The sequence below is a fragment of the Sorghum bicolor genome, chromosome 6 (genome assembly GCF_000003195.3).
Source record: "Sorghum bicolor cultivar BTx623 chromosome 6, Sorghum_bicolor_NCBIv3, whole genome shotgun sequence".
NCBI lineage: Eukaryota > Viridiplantae > Streptophyta > Magnoliopsida > Poales > Poaceae > Sorghum > Sorghum bicolor.
In genome coordinates this window covers 26631195-26645746 of record NC_012875.2, presented here as the reverse complement: position 1 = coordinate 26645746, position 14552 = coordinate 26631195, and the positions used below count along the sequence as shown (strand labels likewise).

At 42.8% G+C, this 14552-nt stretch overlaps 2 protein-coding genes across 17 annotated transcripts in view; one reads left to right on the top strand and one right to left on the bottom strand.

Annotated features, from left to right (window-relative positions):
- The window catches only part of LOC8086480 (lon protease homolog 2, peroxisomal), a 28366-nt gene continuing 20257 nt past the window's right edge, over positions 6444-14552 (bottom strand). For 3 of the 4 annotated variants that reach the window (XM_021463195.1, XM_021463196.1, XM_021463197.1), the window contains 2 exons: positions 7077-7188; positions 6444-6695 (listed from right to left, as the gene is read on the bottom strand). In XM_021463195.1, the coding sequence (XP_021318870.1) occupies positions 6555-6695; positions 7077-7188 (253 nt within the window). In that variant the 3' untranslated portion in view covers positions 6444-6554. The remainder of the gene's footprint in view (positions 6696-7076; positions 7189-14552) is intronic. The other variant, XM_021463198.1, reaches the window with a different exon arrangement.
- Positions 8416-10921, top strand: LOC8069464. 13 transcript variants are annotated; one of them, XR_002454234.1, is made up of 4 exons: positions 8416-8859; positions 8938-8995; positions 9638-9732; positions 10671-10921. XR_002454234.1 is itself a non-coding variant. In XM_021463202.1 (4 exons), exons 1-4 carry the CDS (start codon positions 8753-8755, stop codon positions 10183-10185), a joined length of 297 nt encoding a protein of 98 aa, XP_021318877.1. In that variant the 5' UTR covers positions 8436-8752; the 3' UTR covers positions 10186-10519. The 13 variants fall into 13 exon arrangements, 5 of the variants coding, with proteins under 5 accessions (XP_021318877.1, XP_021318878.1, XP_021318876.1 ...); XR_002454230.1 differs by having other exon boundaries at positions 10668-10921; XR_002454231.1 differs by lacking the exon at positions 10671-10921 and adding an exon at positions 10143-10519 and having other exon boundaries at positions 8425-8859; positions 9690-9732.

Sequence of the window (14552 nt, the reverse complement as noted above, 5' to 3'; positions counted from 1 at the left end):
GATCGAGAGTAGAATCATGTCATAGCCGAAGCCGGTGGACATGAACTCAAGGCTCCCGAACCAAATCACGGTGGAGCGCAGGATCGGCGAGACGTGAGTGGCCATCCAGAAAGAGATGGGAAATCGGTGGTAACACGCAGAACCCCTACCTGGCGCGCCAACTGTCAGTGTTTTGACCCCGGGGGGTGACACCAATGAGTGAATTTATGTGCGTGCTCCCTTTTCCGGATGGTGATACAAGAATGACACAAAGATTTATCCTGGTTCGGGCAAGAGAAAGCCCTATGTCCAGCGGGGGGAAGGCTTTGTATTATCTTGCACCTAAGTGCTTGTACACGGGTGAATACAAGTGGATGTGGCCAAGAGTTCTAAGTCCTAGCCGATGGTGTTGGGTGAATCGTATTCTACGTGTTGTGTTCTATGAATCTCTCTTGTGTATGTCATCCTCAGTGTCCCCTTTTATAGTTCCAAAGGGAGACCTAGGTTATAGGGTGTAGGCATTAGAATAAGCCTCGATAGGGGTATGGTGCGCTGACCTACTCGAGTCGTCTTGTTACAGGGTACTTTGGTGATGATGGCGTGTGCGCTCCTGAATTCAGCTCTTGTACATAGTCTTGGATTGGCTTAGGCATGAGCACGCTTGTACGTCGTGGCAGTAGTCACGTCTAGGGTGGTTGAAGTGCTGACTTCCATCTCCTGATCCTTTCCTGGGAAGGAACGTGTCTGCTCGAGGGTTGGGTCGCACGAGCGTGCCTGCTATGTGGGAGCGCTTACTTCATGCGTCTCGAGGGGTGCCGCAACGGGATATCACGTCTGCTATACTGTGCGAAGTCGTACTTTTATCCATCCTAGGGGATAAAGCTAGAAAAAGTAGAGATTTGACGGGTGCTTGTTCCCCTATCACGCTTCCCGTGTCTGTCGGGTTAGGTGGGAGCATGGCAGACGCATTAAATGCCCTGACTCCCATACCCACGACAGGCGGCGGAGGACGCTTTTGCTCTCGAGGCCCATCGATTCGCTCGAGCTACTCCCATATTCGACGGTCGCTGGTTATCGAGCTCCTATCGATTCGCAGGACCCTGTTTCCGTGTTTGAGGCCACGATCGACACCGGGTCCTAGTGATTATGTATTTATGTCGGAGCATCGAGCTGGAGCCTCGATTGGTTTGTTAATCCTCTCGTTATGAGTGTTGGGTGGGATACCCCCTATTGACATCCTCGACAGGTAGGGTATCGTTTCTAAATGTAATGTCCACAAGATCAAGTAAATACAAACATTCAATCATAGTAGGATTTCAATTTGCGCTCTCCATTCGTAGATAAACTCTCACAACTTGTTCTTCGGCATGAGTAGAGCTTATAATGCAGGCTGCAACTGGTCCAACCTAAAGTACATATATCATACTAGATTCATCCGAACTTGATTCACTCAAAATGGAGTCATAAGTAGACTTTGTAAAGTTTGTAAAATGTTTGACTGATTCTCGTACAATTGAAGACCATTAAACTGAATCTCCTACAACTAAAAATAACAAAAGTAAGACTATTTCATCGTGCGACCTTTTTTTCGCTCCGTCCGTCCGCCAGACTTGCGACCCGCAGCTTTCTCCCTAAAAATGCCACGATGTGTCGGCGGTCCCAGATATATTGAAAGGTCCTAATATGGCTAGAGGGGGGTGAATAGCCTATTTAAAAATTCTACAAACTCACTAGAGCAAGAGGTTAGTAAATAACAAAGCGTAGCTTTTTGCTCTAGCTCTAATGGGGTGTTTGCAAGCCACCTATCCAACAATTCTAGTTGATATGATCACTAAGCACACAAGAGCTATGTCACTACTTACACTAGAGAGCTATCTAAAGTTTCTATACAAGTAAGCTACTCTAGTTTGTGGGAATGTAAGAGAGATGGTTTGATCTTTATACCACCACGTAGAGGGGATGAACCAATCAATTATATGACGTCCAATCACCAGGAGAAATCCAATGAACAATCACAATGGAGACACACAATTTTCTCTTGAGGTTCACGTGCTTGCCGGCACGCTACGTCCCCATTGTGTCGACCAACACTTGGTGGTCCGGCGGCTAAGAGGTGTAGCACGAACCTCGTCCTCACTAGGACACTGCAAGAACCGACTCACAAGTGAGGTAACTCAATGACACGAGCAATCCACTAGAGTTACCTTTCGGCTCTCCGCCAGGGAAGGTACAAGACCCCTCACAATCACCGGGAGATGGCCACGAACAATCACCAAATCGTGCCAATCCTCCTCCGCTGTTCCAAGACGTCTAGGTGGCGGCAACCACCAAGAGTAACAAGAAAACCGTAGCCAAATCGATCCACAAGTGCCAATAGATGCAATCACTCAAGCAAATGCACTTGGAATCACTCCCAATCTCACAAAGATGAATAATCTATGAAGGAGATGAGTGGGAGGTGTTTGCTTAGGCTCACAAGGATGTCAAGTATGCTAGAATGCCAAAGGTGTGAGCCCTAAGCCGGCCAACAACTATTTATAAGCCCCTCAAGCAAATAGAGCCGTTGGCTCTTTCACTGGGCAGAAAAGGGGGCCACCGGACGCTCTTCATGTTACACCGGATGCGTCCGGTGCCTATTGAGACAGCGTCTGGTGCCTTGAACAAATCGACCGTTAGAAAAACAACCGTTGCAGTCAATGTGAGTCTCTCTGTGGCCGCAGCACCGGACTCGTTCGGTCCTCAACGGACTTAAACTTAGGGAGGTCTACAAACTCGCGGGGTCACCGGACGCACCCCACCGGACGCACCTTGAGCGTCCGGTGCTCTCAGTTAGGTTTAGTCGCAGAAGTCAGATAGCACCGGACGCAAGAACAGGAGTTACCCTGCATCCGGTGCTCAGCGTCCGTTGCTTAACCCTAGCCGAGTCGAGCACTGTCTGCCAACGGACGCACAGACACAGCGTCCGGTGCCTCTGGGCCAGTGTCCGGTGAGTGTTTCTCAGCGAGAAACACTCCCGCGACTTCTCCAATTTTCCCACCGGCGCAATAGAAAATATGCACTTCATTTTCTTAAAAAGCGCTGAATCCCGCCGAGCTTGCTCGGCGGGAGGGAGAGAGGAACCCATCCTCTCTCTACCCTTCAAACTCCACCTCCTCCTCAAAGTGTGCCAACACCACAATGTGTAAACCAACATGTGCATGTGTAGGGTTTCATCAATTATCCAAAACCAAACTAGGGCTTTCATATGTCTCCACCAAAACGCCACCTTTTGTGCACCCACATAAAGGATTATCAATTTTATACCACTCAACAAATAAAGAAAGCCAGCACAATCACAACACGTCAATCGGCCTAGGCGAACGGAAGTCGTCGTTGAGGTGCCGCGGCTTTTCCCTACGAGTCCACGCCCCACAAGGAAAGCCAACACAATCACAACACGTCAATCGATCCTTCCTCACGCACCTAGGCCCCTGTCCCTTCCTGATTCTCGATAGCGCCAGCAACGCCGTTGCCTTGCCCCGCAGTCCGCCCGGAGTTGATCGACCACGCCGTTGCCCTAGCCCGTTGCCCAAAGGACTTATTCCTGACGTCCCCTTGAAGCACCGTGACCTCGGTTGCAGGCAGGTCAAAGCCCGACGCCTAGCCGCCGTTGCTGAGGGCAGCAGCACATCGATCGCGCGAACGGAAGTCGTCGTTGAAGCGCCTCGTCTCTGGCACCACGTACGTCATCCACCGATGGCTAAATTTGATTGCGCCTCCTGCGTGCGTGAGTTTCCTAGGTGTGTGCGTGAGTTTCCTGCGTGCGTTCCAAGCATTTGTAAGGGTTGCAACAAGCATATGTAAGGACGCAAAAACAAATTGTTTGCCAAAGAGAGAGATTTTCATGCTAACCTGTGGCCTAATACTGTAGTAGCAAATAAGATCCTAGCAACAATTTGTGGTTGGGCAATCGTTTTATTTCTACCTCAATCAAAATTTAAATCTTCAACCATATAATAGGAGGGATCAACAACACCTCAGACATGGCACTCTGGCCAACTCATGAACGGAAAATATTCAGACAACACCACTCCCACCAACCACCAGCACAGCGGATGGGATGGGAGGGGGGATAGCGGAGAGATATGCTCACCACATCGTCCAGCTCGATGCCGAGCCTAGGTCAGTTGGTGGAAGGTCTAGGTGCACATTGCCATCACCCAGGTTTTGAGTCCACATACTGAAATTTGGGTGTCTATTTATTCATAACGCCACCTAGTGACTCTTAGGTTGGTAAGTTTTTTACGGCATGGATTAATTTGCTAATTCCTTGGTTCTTAAGGAGTCTGTGTGTGCATACAAAACAAGTACTGAGACCTCAGAGGGCCCTAAGGTCCGATCAGTAACATCATAAAGTCTCAAATCAACAAGATGAGAAACAAGTACGAGCATGTGCTATGATTACACTACCCCACAAATCTAACCACTCTGGATAATGTTATATGTCATGTTATAATTGCCTTGAAAAAGTTCAAACTTTGAGGATGCACAATATGACCTTTACACTTCACTTAACTGCTTGGTAAATAATTTAGCACTTTCAATGCACCCTTTTACACCTTAGATGCATCCTAGCACAAACTGCATACACATCATTTGAATGAATTGTGGTATTGAGTAGCATTCTCTGAGTTGCTTCAAGAAAAAAGTTTGTCCTTATCTCAAGGATTCTATTTAGGTACTAACTGTTAAATAAATGTGAGCTTTGGTTAGAATCAGTTTTATAACTTTCAATGGCCCTGTGATTATACGGTCATGCTGCCTAAAAGAAAGAAGCTTAACTGCCATAGGATCCATAATACTAACCTGCAGGCCATGCTTTGCCGGCATGATACTTGTTGTCACCTTCCAGACGCCCCACTTCTACATACTTATCCAATAAAGCGTAGACATCCTGACAACCTTTCATATCAATCTGGAGATCTGCATTAGAATATACAACTAGGTTAAACAACAGTCCAGTTTAAACTTCGCTACTCATGTGGAAACAACATCATCACTTGCCATAGCAGGATTCCTTTATTGTTGATTTGAAATCCACACTGAAAGACCCTACAGACGTCAAACCTTCATCTTATCTTCCAACTTCTCGGAAAGAACTCTGTTCAATTCTCGGAAAGCTTATCTTTCCAGGCGTCGTGCCCCTTAAAGCCGGACGAAGCCGAACGCGAACCGAAGCCATTGTTGATCACCGTGTCCCCTCTGCGACCACCACAGGGTAAATTTGTTGGCGGCTCTAGCCCTAGCCAGTCCTCATCCGGGCATTAGCAGCCAGCCCCGGCCACCTAGCAGCCATCCCCAGTCGGCCACAACCCTAAAACAAGGTGAGTTAGACGACTGAAATATGGTAATTGGAGTGCATATGTTCATAATAAGCATATGCGCCACTACTAACTTTTACCCCTATTGCAACCATGTTTTGGCGCAACGGCAAGATTTTGGTTGCAAAAGGGTTGGTCTCGCAACCATTTTTAGTTTTGGTTGCGACAGATAGCAATGTTGCCACCAAAATTGTCTTGTGGCAAAAAGTGTTAAGATCGTTGCGATAGGGAATTGTTGTCACAACGAAATGTCGAATGGTTGCAAGACGTTGTCCCTATTGCCACGAAGTGACTGGTGCTGCGGCGAGTTAAATTGGCGTTGCAATAGTAGATTGATATTGCAACGATTTTAATTGGTGGTTGCAAGAATAGGCTGATATTGCCATGGTTGGCTTGCCGTTGCGGATATTTCTATGGGCGTTGCAATACTAAAATGATGTTGCAACAATTCAATTTGTTGGTTGCAAGAATTGTATATTGTTGCCACGATTTAAATTGCGTTGCAAAGTGGTTTATACTATGCCACGATTTAAATTGGGTTGTGGAGTGTTTTATTGGCGTTGCATGACCTATAAATTTGATCATACAAGGTTAAAGCAAAAAAAACGCAATTTATAGGATTTGAACCGAAGACCTCAAGGACAACACTAACCTGCTCTAACTAGTAGAGCCTCTTTATAATATTGCCACGATTTAAATTGCATTGCGGAGTGATTTATTGGCGTTGCATTACCTATGATTTTTTTTTTGCGAGCAGCATGTAAGGTTAAAGAAAAAAACATTGTTCATAGGATTTGAACCCAAGACCTCAAGGACAACACTAACCTGCTCTAACCAATAGAACCTCGTTGTAGTAATAAATGAATAAAAAGTGTGGCAAAAAATCTGGAGCACACTAAACCTCTCAGACAAGCATCAATCATGTTTATTAAAGTGTTCTACGTTTTGTACTAAAAAGTATGGATTGCCAGTAAACCTGCAAAATTCGAACAAACATGAATCGAACCTGGTACCTCAGAACAAAACGAAAACTGGATCATACACCTCTTGATGACTATTCGAGTGTCCTATTTTTTTCTCATGGACTGCCGAGAGAAAACGGACAAGCATGTACTGGTGTCTATTATAATGTTCGATATCTTTTCATTTGCATGGAGAGCAAACCACGGAGCCAAACAAAGCCCAATCCCTGTCCGTGTAAAAAAAAGCTCAATCTCACCCACACCTTAGTTGGCTGCGCACAAGCACAACACACACATACACCCGCACTGCCGTCTGCGGGAGATCCACGCCCGCCGCCAACTGCAGGTCCATGACGGACAATGTCGTTAATCTTGTCCATAATCCTATATCATTCTGCTAATTGATAAGTCAAATAAACCAAGATGTATATAAAATATGTAAATAATATTTATTTTTAATTCTTTCAAATAGTAAATAAAAGTGTACACCTATACGATATGAAGAACAATAAATAAATGTTGTAATAATATATGTACACATTTCTTTACAATAAATAAATGTTGAAATAATAATTAAATATTAATACATTTATATGTGTACACGTTTCTTTATTTTTAGTGTGGAAACTCAATTAGTGTCAAAATATTTGTGTATATCTATATATATGTGTAAATCTTTGCTTATGTATATATATATATATACACATAATAATTTGTTTTTTAATAATGATTTAATAATTAACAAAAAGAAAACATAAAAAACACGACCACATACCAGGCCGGCAGGAGGGGCTTCGAACCTCGGACGGTTATCCCACGAGGAGCAGCAACGACCACTGAGCTCCGTCTTTGTCTTGGTTGAGTACATTGGTATTTTTATATATTTTCTGGCAATTGAGTAATTCAATTAAAGTATAAGAAAACAGTAACTACGTGTTCATCCATTTCAATGTCCTAAGCTGCTTAAACTTTTTCTCAAGCTTGTGCATGCCACAATATGAGAAAATGCTAAGTTTCAGATTTTTTGAAAGTGCTTTGCTATTTTATTTCATTTAAATGAATTTCTACATAGTTGGACATCGTAATTGTAGGCTGAACTAAATAAATTCAGTAATTATCTAATTTGATCAGAAAAATCTAAGATTTCACTTGAGGGCATGCTTTGGGCCTTCATGCACATAAAAAAAGTTTTAGGTCATTTTGACACCGGCGTATTGTACATGCTTCACAAAGTCTATGCACCATTTCGAAGAACCTTGACTACAACTTATGGGTCACCATGTGACTCATCCATTTCAATGTTGTAAGATGCTCAAATTTTTTTCTCAAGCTTATGCGTGCCACGATATGAGAAATAGCTAAGTTTTAGGTTTTTTTGAAGTGTTTTTCTATTTTATTTCAATTAAATGAATTTCTATGCGGTTGAATGTCGTAATTATAGGTGAACTAAGGCTACCTCACAAATTATGCAAAATGGTCCCAAAATTCTATACTAGGTCTCACATGCTACAAGAAACCATTTTTGATGAGGAGGATGTCAAAATATCTTATTTTCAAGGTTTAACTTGCCCTCCTTTCTTAGTTTTAGCGATAAATAAATTCAGTAATTCTCTAATTTGATCAGAAAATTCTAAGATTTGGTGTGGGGTCATGATTTGTGCCTTCATGCATGCAGAAAAAGATTCAAGTAATTTCGACATTGGCTTATTATACATGCTTCACAAAGGCCGTGCACCATTTTGAAGAACTCTTAACTATAACGATATGTCTCCACATGACTTGTCTATTTCTAACGTCTTAAGCTTTCAAAGTTACTTTATTTGATGTAACATATAGTCTAGTTTCAGGATGTGAGGTCAAATGCAAATTTACGTTCGAGTAATCCCACTAACAAAACATTTTATTTTTAACTGATTTTTAAGATTTGAGGTTAAATAAAACATTTGTGCTTGTTTAATTCATTTGATATGACGTGTAGTCTAGTTTATGTTAATTAAAATTGTTTTTGGACGCATAGAGACTGCGACAAAAAATATTGTACTATGATTTGCATTTATATTAGATGTATTTTAAGCAAGAATTAAATATATGTTAGCTAGCTAAAGAAAAGGAAAAATAAAACCTAAATTCAGCCCAACAGCCCACCGGCACATGATGTTATAACTGTTGATTCTCGATCTGATGGATGAAAATGATCTGACATCCACCTTCTGCATATAAAAACACCAAACCCTAGCTTGTCTTCCTAGTCTCCAATCTCATTCACGCACTAGTGGCACGGCGCTTCTGCTCGAGGCGGTGGCCGGCGGCAAGAGCATCCGGCAGGCGGCTTCGCGCGGGTCGTTACGCCCATCCATGTGGTGAGCCTCTCCCCATCGCATAGCTTTTCCTCTGCGTCAACGCCATCTCACCGGCGGCGGGCGTGCGGCCGGCGGACGGAGGCCGGAGGCGATGGCGAGCTCGTCTGTGGCGGCGGACATGGAGCTAGACCGCCCGAACCTGGAGGACTACCTCCAATCCGTCTCGCTCCCGCAGGAGGCGCCCCATTATCTCCATCTGTAATTGCCCTAGACCCTATCTCAATCGGTCCTTACTTTTTCATTCCTTAACTTTTCTGTTTTTCTTCTGCTGTGCAGGCGTGATCTGCTGGACATCTCGCCGGTGCTAACCCAGGCAGCGGGTGCCATCGTCGATGTGAGTGCCTCCTCAGATTTTTAATCCTCTGTCTAATGTATTTTGGGTTAGAAGGTGCTGTCCTGGGTTCCTGACAGAGGATTGGCTTATGATCTGTCAGGTTTAGCAAGTTATCTTGCATAGCGGCAATTTGTGGAGATGAGTCTCGGCTTTAACTGCTGTTGTTTAACTGTTTTCATTTAATCTGTTATTATCCCATTTTTGTGTGGAACACATATAAGTTGAAAAAAGTGCAAAAACCGTGTATAAAACACACACCACACACTCCCACAAGAAAAGGAAAATATTGCCTTTAATAACTGACACATTAACAAATGATCTGGATCCAATGAGGTGGGTCACCTTCGCTACATGGCACAAGGTGAGCCTATGTTAAGATTAAATTAGGTATGTTAAGATTATATTAGCTATCTATGTTCTGTAAATGTGAAGATTCGTGAATGAATATGAAGCTCATGTTATTAGGCATCTGTATTCTCCAGATCTTACTAATTTGGGATTGAATTCTAAGTTAATTTATGTAGCTCTTGCAAAACATATTCTTTCTCATATGAAAGACTGTTAGTAATAGATAGTCGTTGCATTTATTAACTGCTAGACTGCTGGTAACCTGCCCTGCTAGTATGTCATTCTATCTTATAGTTGTAGATGTCTTGGTTTATGTCACGGGAAGGCAATCTCAATGCTCATACAGGAAAATGGGATTTGGTGAACTCCACATCAGAAAGCACTTCCAGGTCGTACAGTCAGTGTGCAGATTCTTTCTAGTTTGCTAATCTTTTTGTCTCATATGAAGTGCTTAAATGATTGAGTACTACTACATTGTAAAATTTATATTGCTAGCAGTTAATGGCTTAGGTTTAAGATGCAATTGTGAAGCTGACCTCCACAAGAATTGTTATGAATAAAAGTTGCACCTTTCACATACATTAGGTGATCTTTTTGGCTCTGTCACGTCCTGTTTTCACTATCTTGCTATCTTTGTATTAGAATGGCTACAGAGTGATTTCTTTTTTAATCAAAACAAACATCTGAAAACTAATCATGTGTAAAAAATCAGTGTAAATATGCAACATACAAACTACTGGAGATCAATTTGAATCACCTAACTTTTTTAACCAGGGTGGTTGAATTTATCACTGGCCAGGTTTCTGTTGCAGAGGATGTGGAAAAGGAAGCAGAAGATGTAGGAAGTAGGGGTAGCTGTTCTTTTTTTTAATAGTTTCCTGTTAGAGTTAACTGAAAGAAGCTACAAGATTCAGGGAGAACTGATCTACTTTCTTTCTGTACTTTGTGCTACACAACAGTAATAACCCAGAACAACTGAACAACCAATTCTGGATTTTCAAAAATCAATAGGGAATATTGTTAGTAACCATATAATTATTTTTGTCGGTGGAGTAATTATGATTTTCTTTGTCTACAGAAAATCATTGCCACCTCATGGGAAATATATGCAGAATGTGGTAGTTTTTGTAATTTCCATTGTCTAGACAAGTAATTATAATTTTATAGTCCGCTACACATTTGGTCTAGAGCTGTACTTGAGCATATTCTTAAATTTTTCTTGTCTCACATGCATATATAATTTCCTAAGTTCTGAATTTATATTTTGGGCATGAAGTACTAAACATAGAGGTTTTCTAATATCTTAATCTTACTCTTTTGGCAGTAGGTATACAAGATTTCAGAGGGAGGCTCGTCAAGCAACAACATTGGTGAGATGATGACATGTGGCGCTGATAGAAATCTCATCTCACGGGCTGCATAGATGTTAGGAAGTCTAGCCTAGTTGCATATTTTTAAAATTTTTGGAATAATGAGAGAACTTCATTTGTGATTTTAACTACTATTTGAATCATTTGTCGGACTATTGGATAATGATTGAGTATAAATTAATATATGTGAGTGCAATGTCATTTGATATGGTCTATTGTGTTTGCAACAATGATTTATTAAAAACAGAACCGTTGCAATAGATAATATATTGCCATGTATTTTTGGTGTTGCATTAACATTACATCTATAGCAACGATAAACTTGCATGGCAAATAATTTTATTGCCACGGCATAATGGTCATCGCAATAGTGAATGGTTCCTAGCAACGGAGAAAAGGTCATGGCAAATTATACTATTGCCACGGTGCAACAACTGTGGCAATAAAATATCATCTCTCACAACATACTAAAACCGTGGCAACAGATAATGTTGCAACACCAAAAGCAATGGTGGCAACAACGCCAACGCTCTAGCAATGAAAGAAATTGTGTAGCAACAAAACATTTGGCAACCAAATATTATTGTGGCAATAAAGTTTATCGCAACGCTGTCGAATCATCTCTTACAACAAAGCCTAGCGTTGCAACTACTCCTATTGCAACGACGATGAGTGTTGCGACAACATCCAATTGCCACGCTTGGCAACGGACATCTACGGTTGCAAGAAACAATATCACTTGCAACACCAATCTGGAAACGGTTGAAATAACTTATTGCAACGCAACTTATTGCAACCCTTCGCAACGATTGTGATTTGGTGGTAAAAACTACTTATTGCAACCAAATAGAGCCTCCTGCAACGATTTTGCGGCGTTGCCAAAAACATAGAAGTTAGTATGGTTATCTGTAAGTGGAGAAAAAAGAGTACATGGATTGCACAATGGTTTGTTCTAAGTACAACTGAGTGTAAGGATTGATACTGAGATTGATAATACATGGATCGTGAAAAGTAAATATTGTTGACGCCGTTTTTGGACGCGTACCCAGGGATCGGTAAAGAATAGATCGGCAGAAGAAACAATGGTAACTAGTCTACAGAGAAGTTGCCGATGAGGGTGATTGCCGATGAAGAGACAGCTGAATGTGACTAAGTCCAGAAGTGGTGGCGCGTTTGTGCCGATGGTCAATGGCTATGATAAGAAGTCTGCCGATGACTCGGAAGGAGAACGTGAAGGTTGCCGATTGACCTATGGTGGTGTCCCGGTCTGTTACGAGAGGATAATTTTATGTTTTTCATAGATATTTAAGTTCGTTTTATGTACGAATTCCGTTTAATTTGGAGTTCGAGTCCTAGTCGTGTCTGATTGTAGCTCTTTGAGCAGGGTATAAATGTAGACCCTAGGGCATTGTAATGAGACATCTATCAATCAATCAAACACAAGTTTTTACTCATATTCCAACATCTACTTTTTTGACGACTTCGTCATATTTTCCTTTTATTACGAGTTCTTAAGAGTTCGTCGACTTAAGCTCGGCGTATTCTCGAGTTCCGCATGAATACCTCTAGGCCGTGACATCCGGGTGCATCGCTGTTGTCGGGACCAAGGTATTCGAATTATCACCTTTGACGATAGTAAGGTCAAATCGGCTGGCACGTCTTAACGTTTGAATCGGGTATTAGCCCTTTGTGTTTGCAGATCAACTTTTGCACCAACACATCTTTTGGCACGCCCAGTGGGACCCAGATTCAAGATCAAGATGGACATGGCGACTAGCAATTTCGACTTGGAGAACGTCATCCCCGTGACGGAAGCCAATCTCAGAGATGAGCAGAAGCAAGCTATTGCAAAAGCTATGGAGGATTACAAGCAGCAATGTTTGAAATCCTTTAGTATCAACAGGAGTGGTGAGGTGATCTAGAAGGAAGCGCTGCCGGCTCCTCGGCATGTTACTTTCGATGCCAATCCTGGTAAACTTCAAGACATGGTTGATAGTGCTATTAACCGTGCCTTGATCAATCAAGCTGGTGTGCTGTCCAATACGGTTTTCAATGCTGTGGCTAGAACTTTCAAAGAAGGACAATTGCCACCAAATTATGTGGGCCCTGTCTACCATCAGCCAGGATCACCAGTCGTTACAGCTCCATCGGCTGCTACGGCCGCTGCGGGCACAGAAACTACCGTTCCTCCAAGCACGTTAGGAGTCACTAATGCACAATCCACACCAATGCGACCAACCCATCAACATCAGATGAGTCAATCAAGCTCGCCACAGATCCATTGGCGTCGGCAATGTCGGGATCTGTTCCTCCTAACTGGTGGGGTTTTGGTATGCCCCCGAAAATGATGTTGAAGACTCCTGGAACATCTCAGACGGCTGATACGAGAGGCAAGGCTCCTATGGCATCGGCACCTCCCAATCTGCCGATGAATCAGAGTCTCCAGTATACTACAACTACTACTGCAAGACCTTACACTGGGAATTCTCAAGCTCCAACATTCCAGATGCCTAACGCATCGGCAGATTCAATGCCGATGCAACAGAGGTTTATGACTCAGCCGAGGTATGTCAACTCAATGATGATGCCCAATTTCCAGTCATCGGCAGTGTTTATGCTGATGAATGCCAACAATGGATGGACAGGGCAGCAAGTCTTTCCACAGATGCCTCAACAGAATCATTAGGCTACAGGGTTTCAACAAGGCCAGATCCAACCTGGGTTCCAGAATCAAGGGTTGGTCAACCAGCCGATGAATCTTGGTCAACAGTTTGGTGGTCAGACGATCAACCCTATGTTCCATGCAAATCGTGCACCTCAGCGACACGTGGAGGTTTATCAGCAGGCGCTAGATCCACAACCACCTCATCGGCAAGATGCCTATGCTTATAAGATTGCTGAAGTAATGAGAGGCCAGTTTGGGATAAAACCCAAAGTCAATACTTACTCTTATCGGACACCGTATCCTCCTGCATATGATTTAATCCCACTTCCAAATCGATACAAGGTACCCGATTTTACTAAGTTTTCTGGACAGGATGATACGTCAACTATGGAGCATGTCAACAGGTTTATCATCCAATGTGGCGAGGCTGCTAACAGAGACGAATTGAGGGTTCGCTTGTTCTCGTCATCCTTGTCTGGATCGGCTTTCACCTGGTTTATTTCATTGCCTCCTAACTCAGTGATTTCTTGGGCCGATCTAGAGAAGCAATTCCATAAATACTTCTTTTCTGGAGTCCATGAGAAGAAGATCACCAATTTGGTCAAATTGAAGCAATGCAATGTTGAATCAGTTGAAAGTTTTGTTCAGAGATTGCGGGAGGTCAAGAACAAATGCTATAGTCTGGTTTTGGACGATCGGCAGCTAGCCGATTTGGCTTTCCAAGGTTTGTTGCCACACGTCAGGGACAAGTATACCTCTCAAGAGTTCGAAAGCTTAAGTCATTTGGTGCAGAGAATTTCTGATCAGGATATCAGACCTTTTGAGCCCAAGAGAGCATGGAACAAAAAGGTGTCATTTGTTGATGAAGCAACAAGCTCTGATTTCGATGAGGAGCCAGTCATCGGTTTGGCAGAGTGGGTAAAAAACAAAAAGCCGATGTCTTGCCCTTTCGGGCATAAAGAGCCGGAGAAGTTCGCATTTGATATCACTAAAGCCGATAGAATATTTGACTTTCTACTTCAGGAAGGCCAGATCAACTTGTCGTCCAATCATGTGATTCCATCGGCTGAAGAGTTAAAGAAGATGAAATATTGCAAGTGGCACAATGCAACTTCTCACAGTACCAATGAGTGCAAAGTTTTCTGGCAACAGTTGCAATCGGCTATAGAATCTA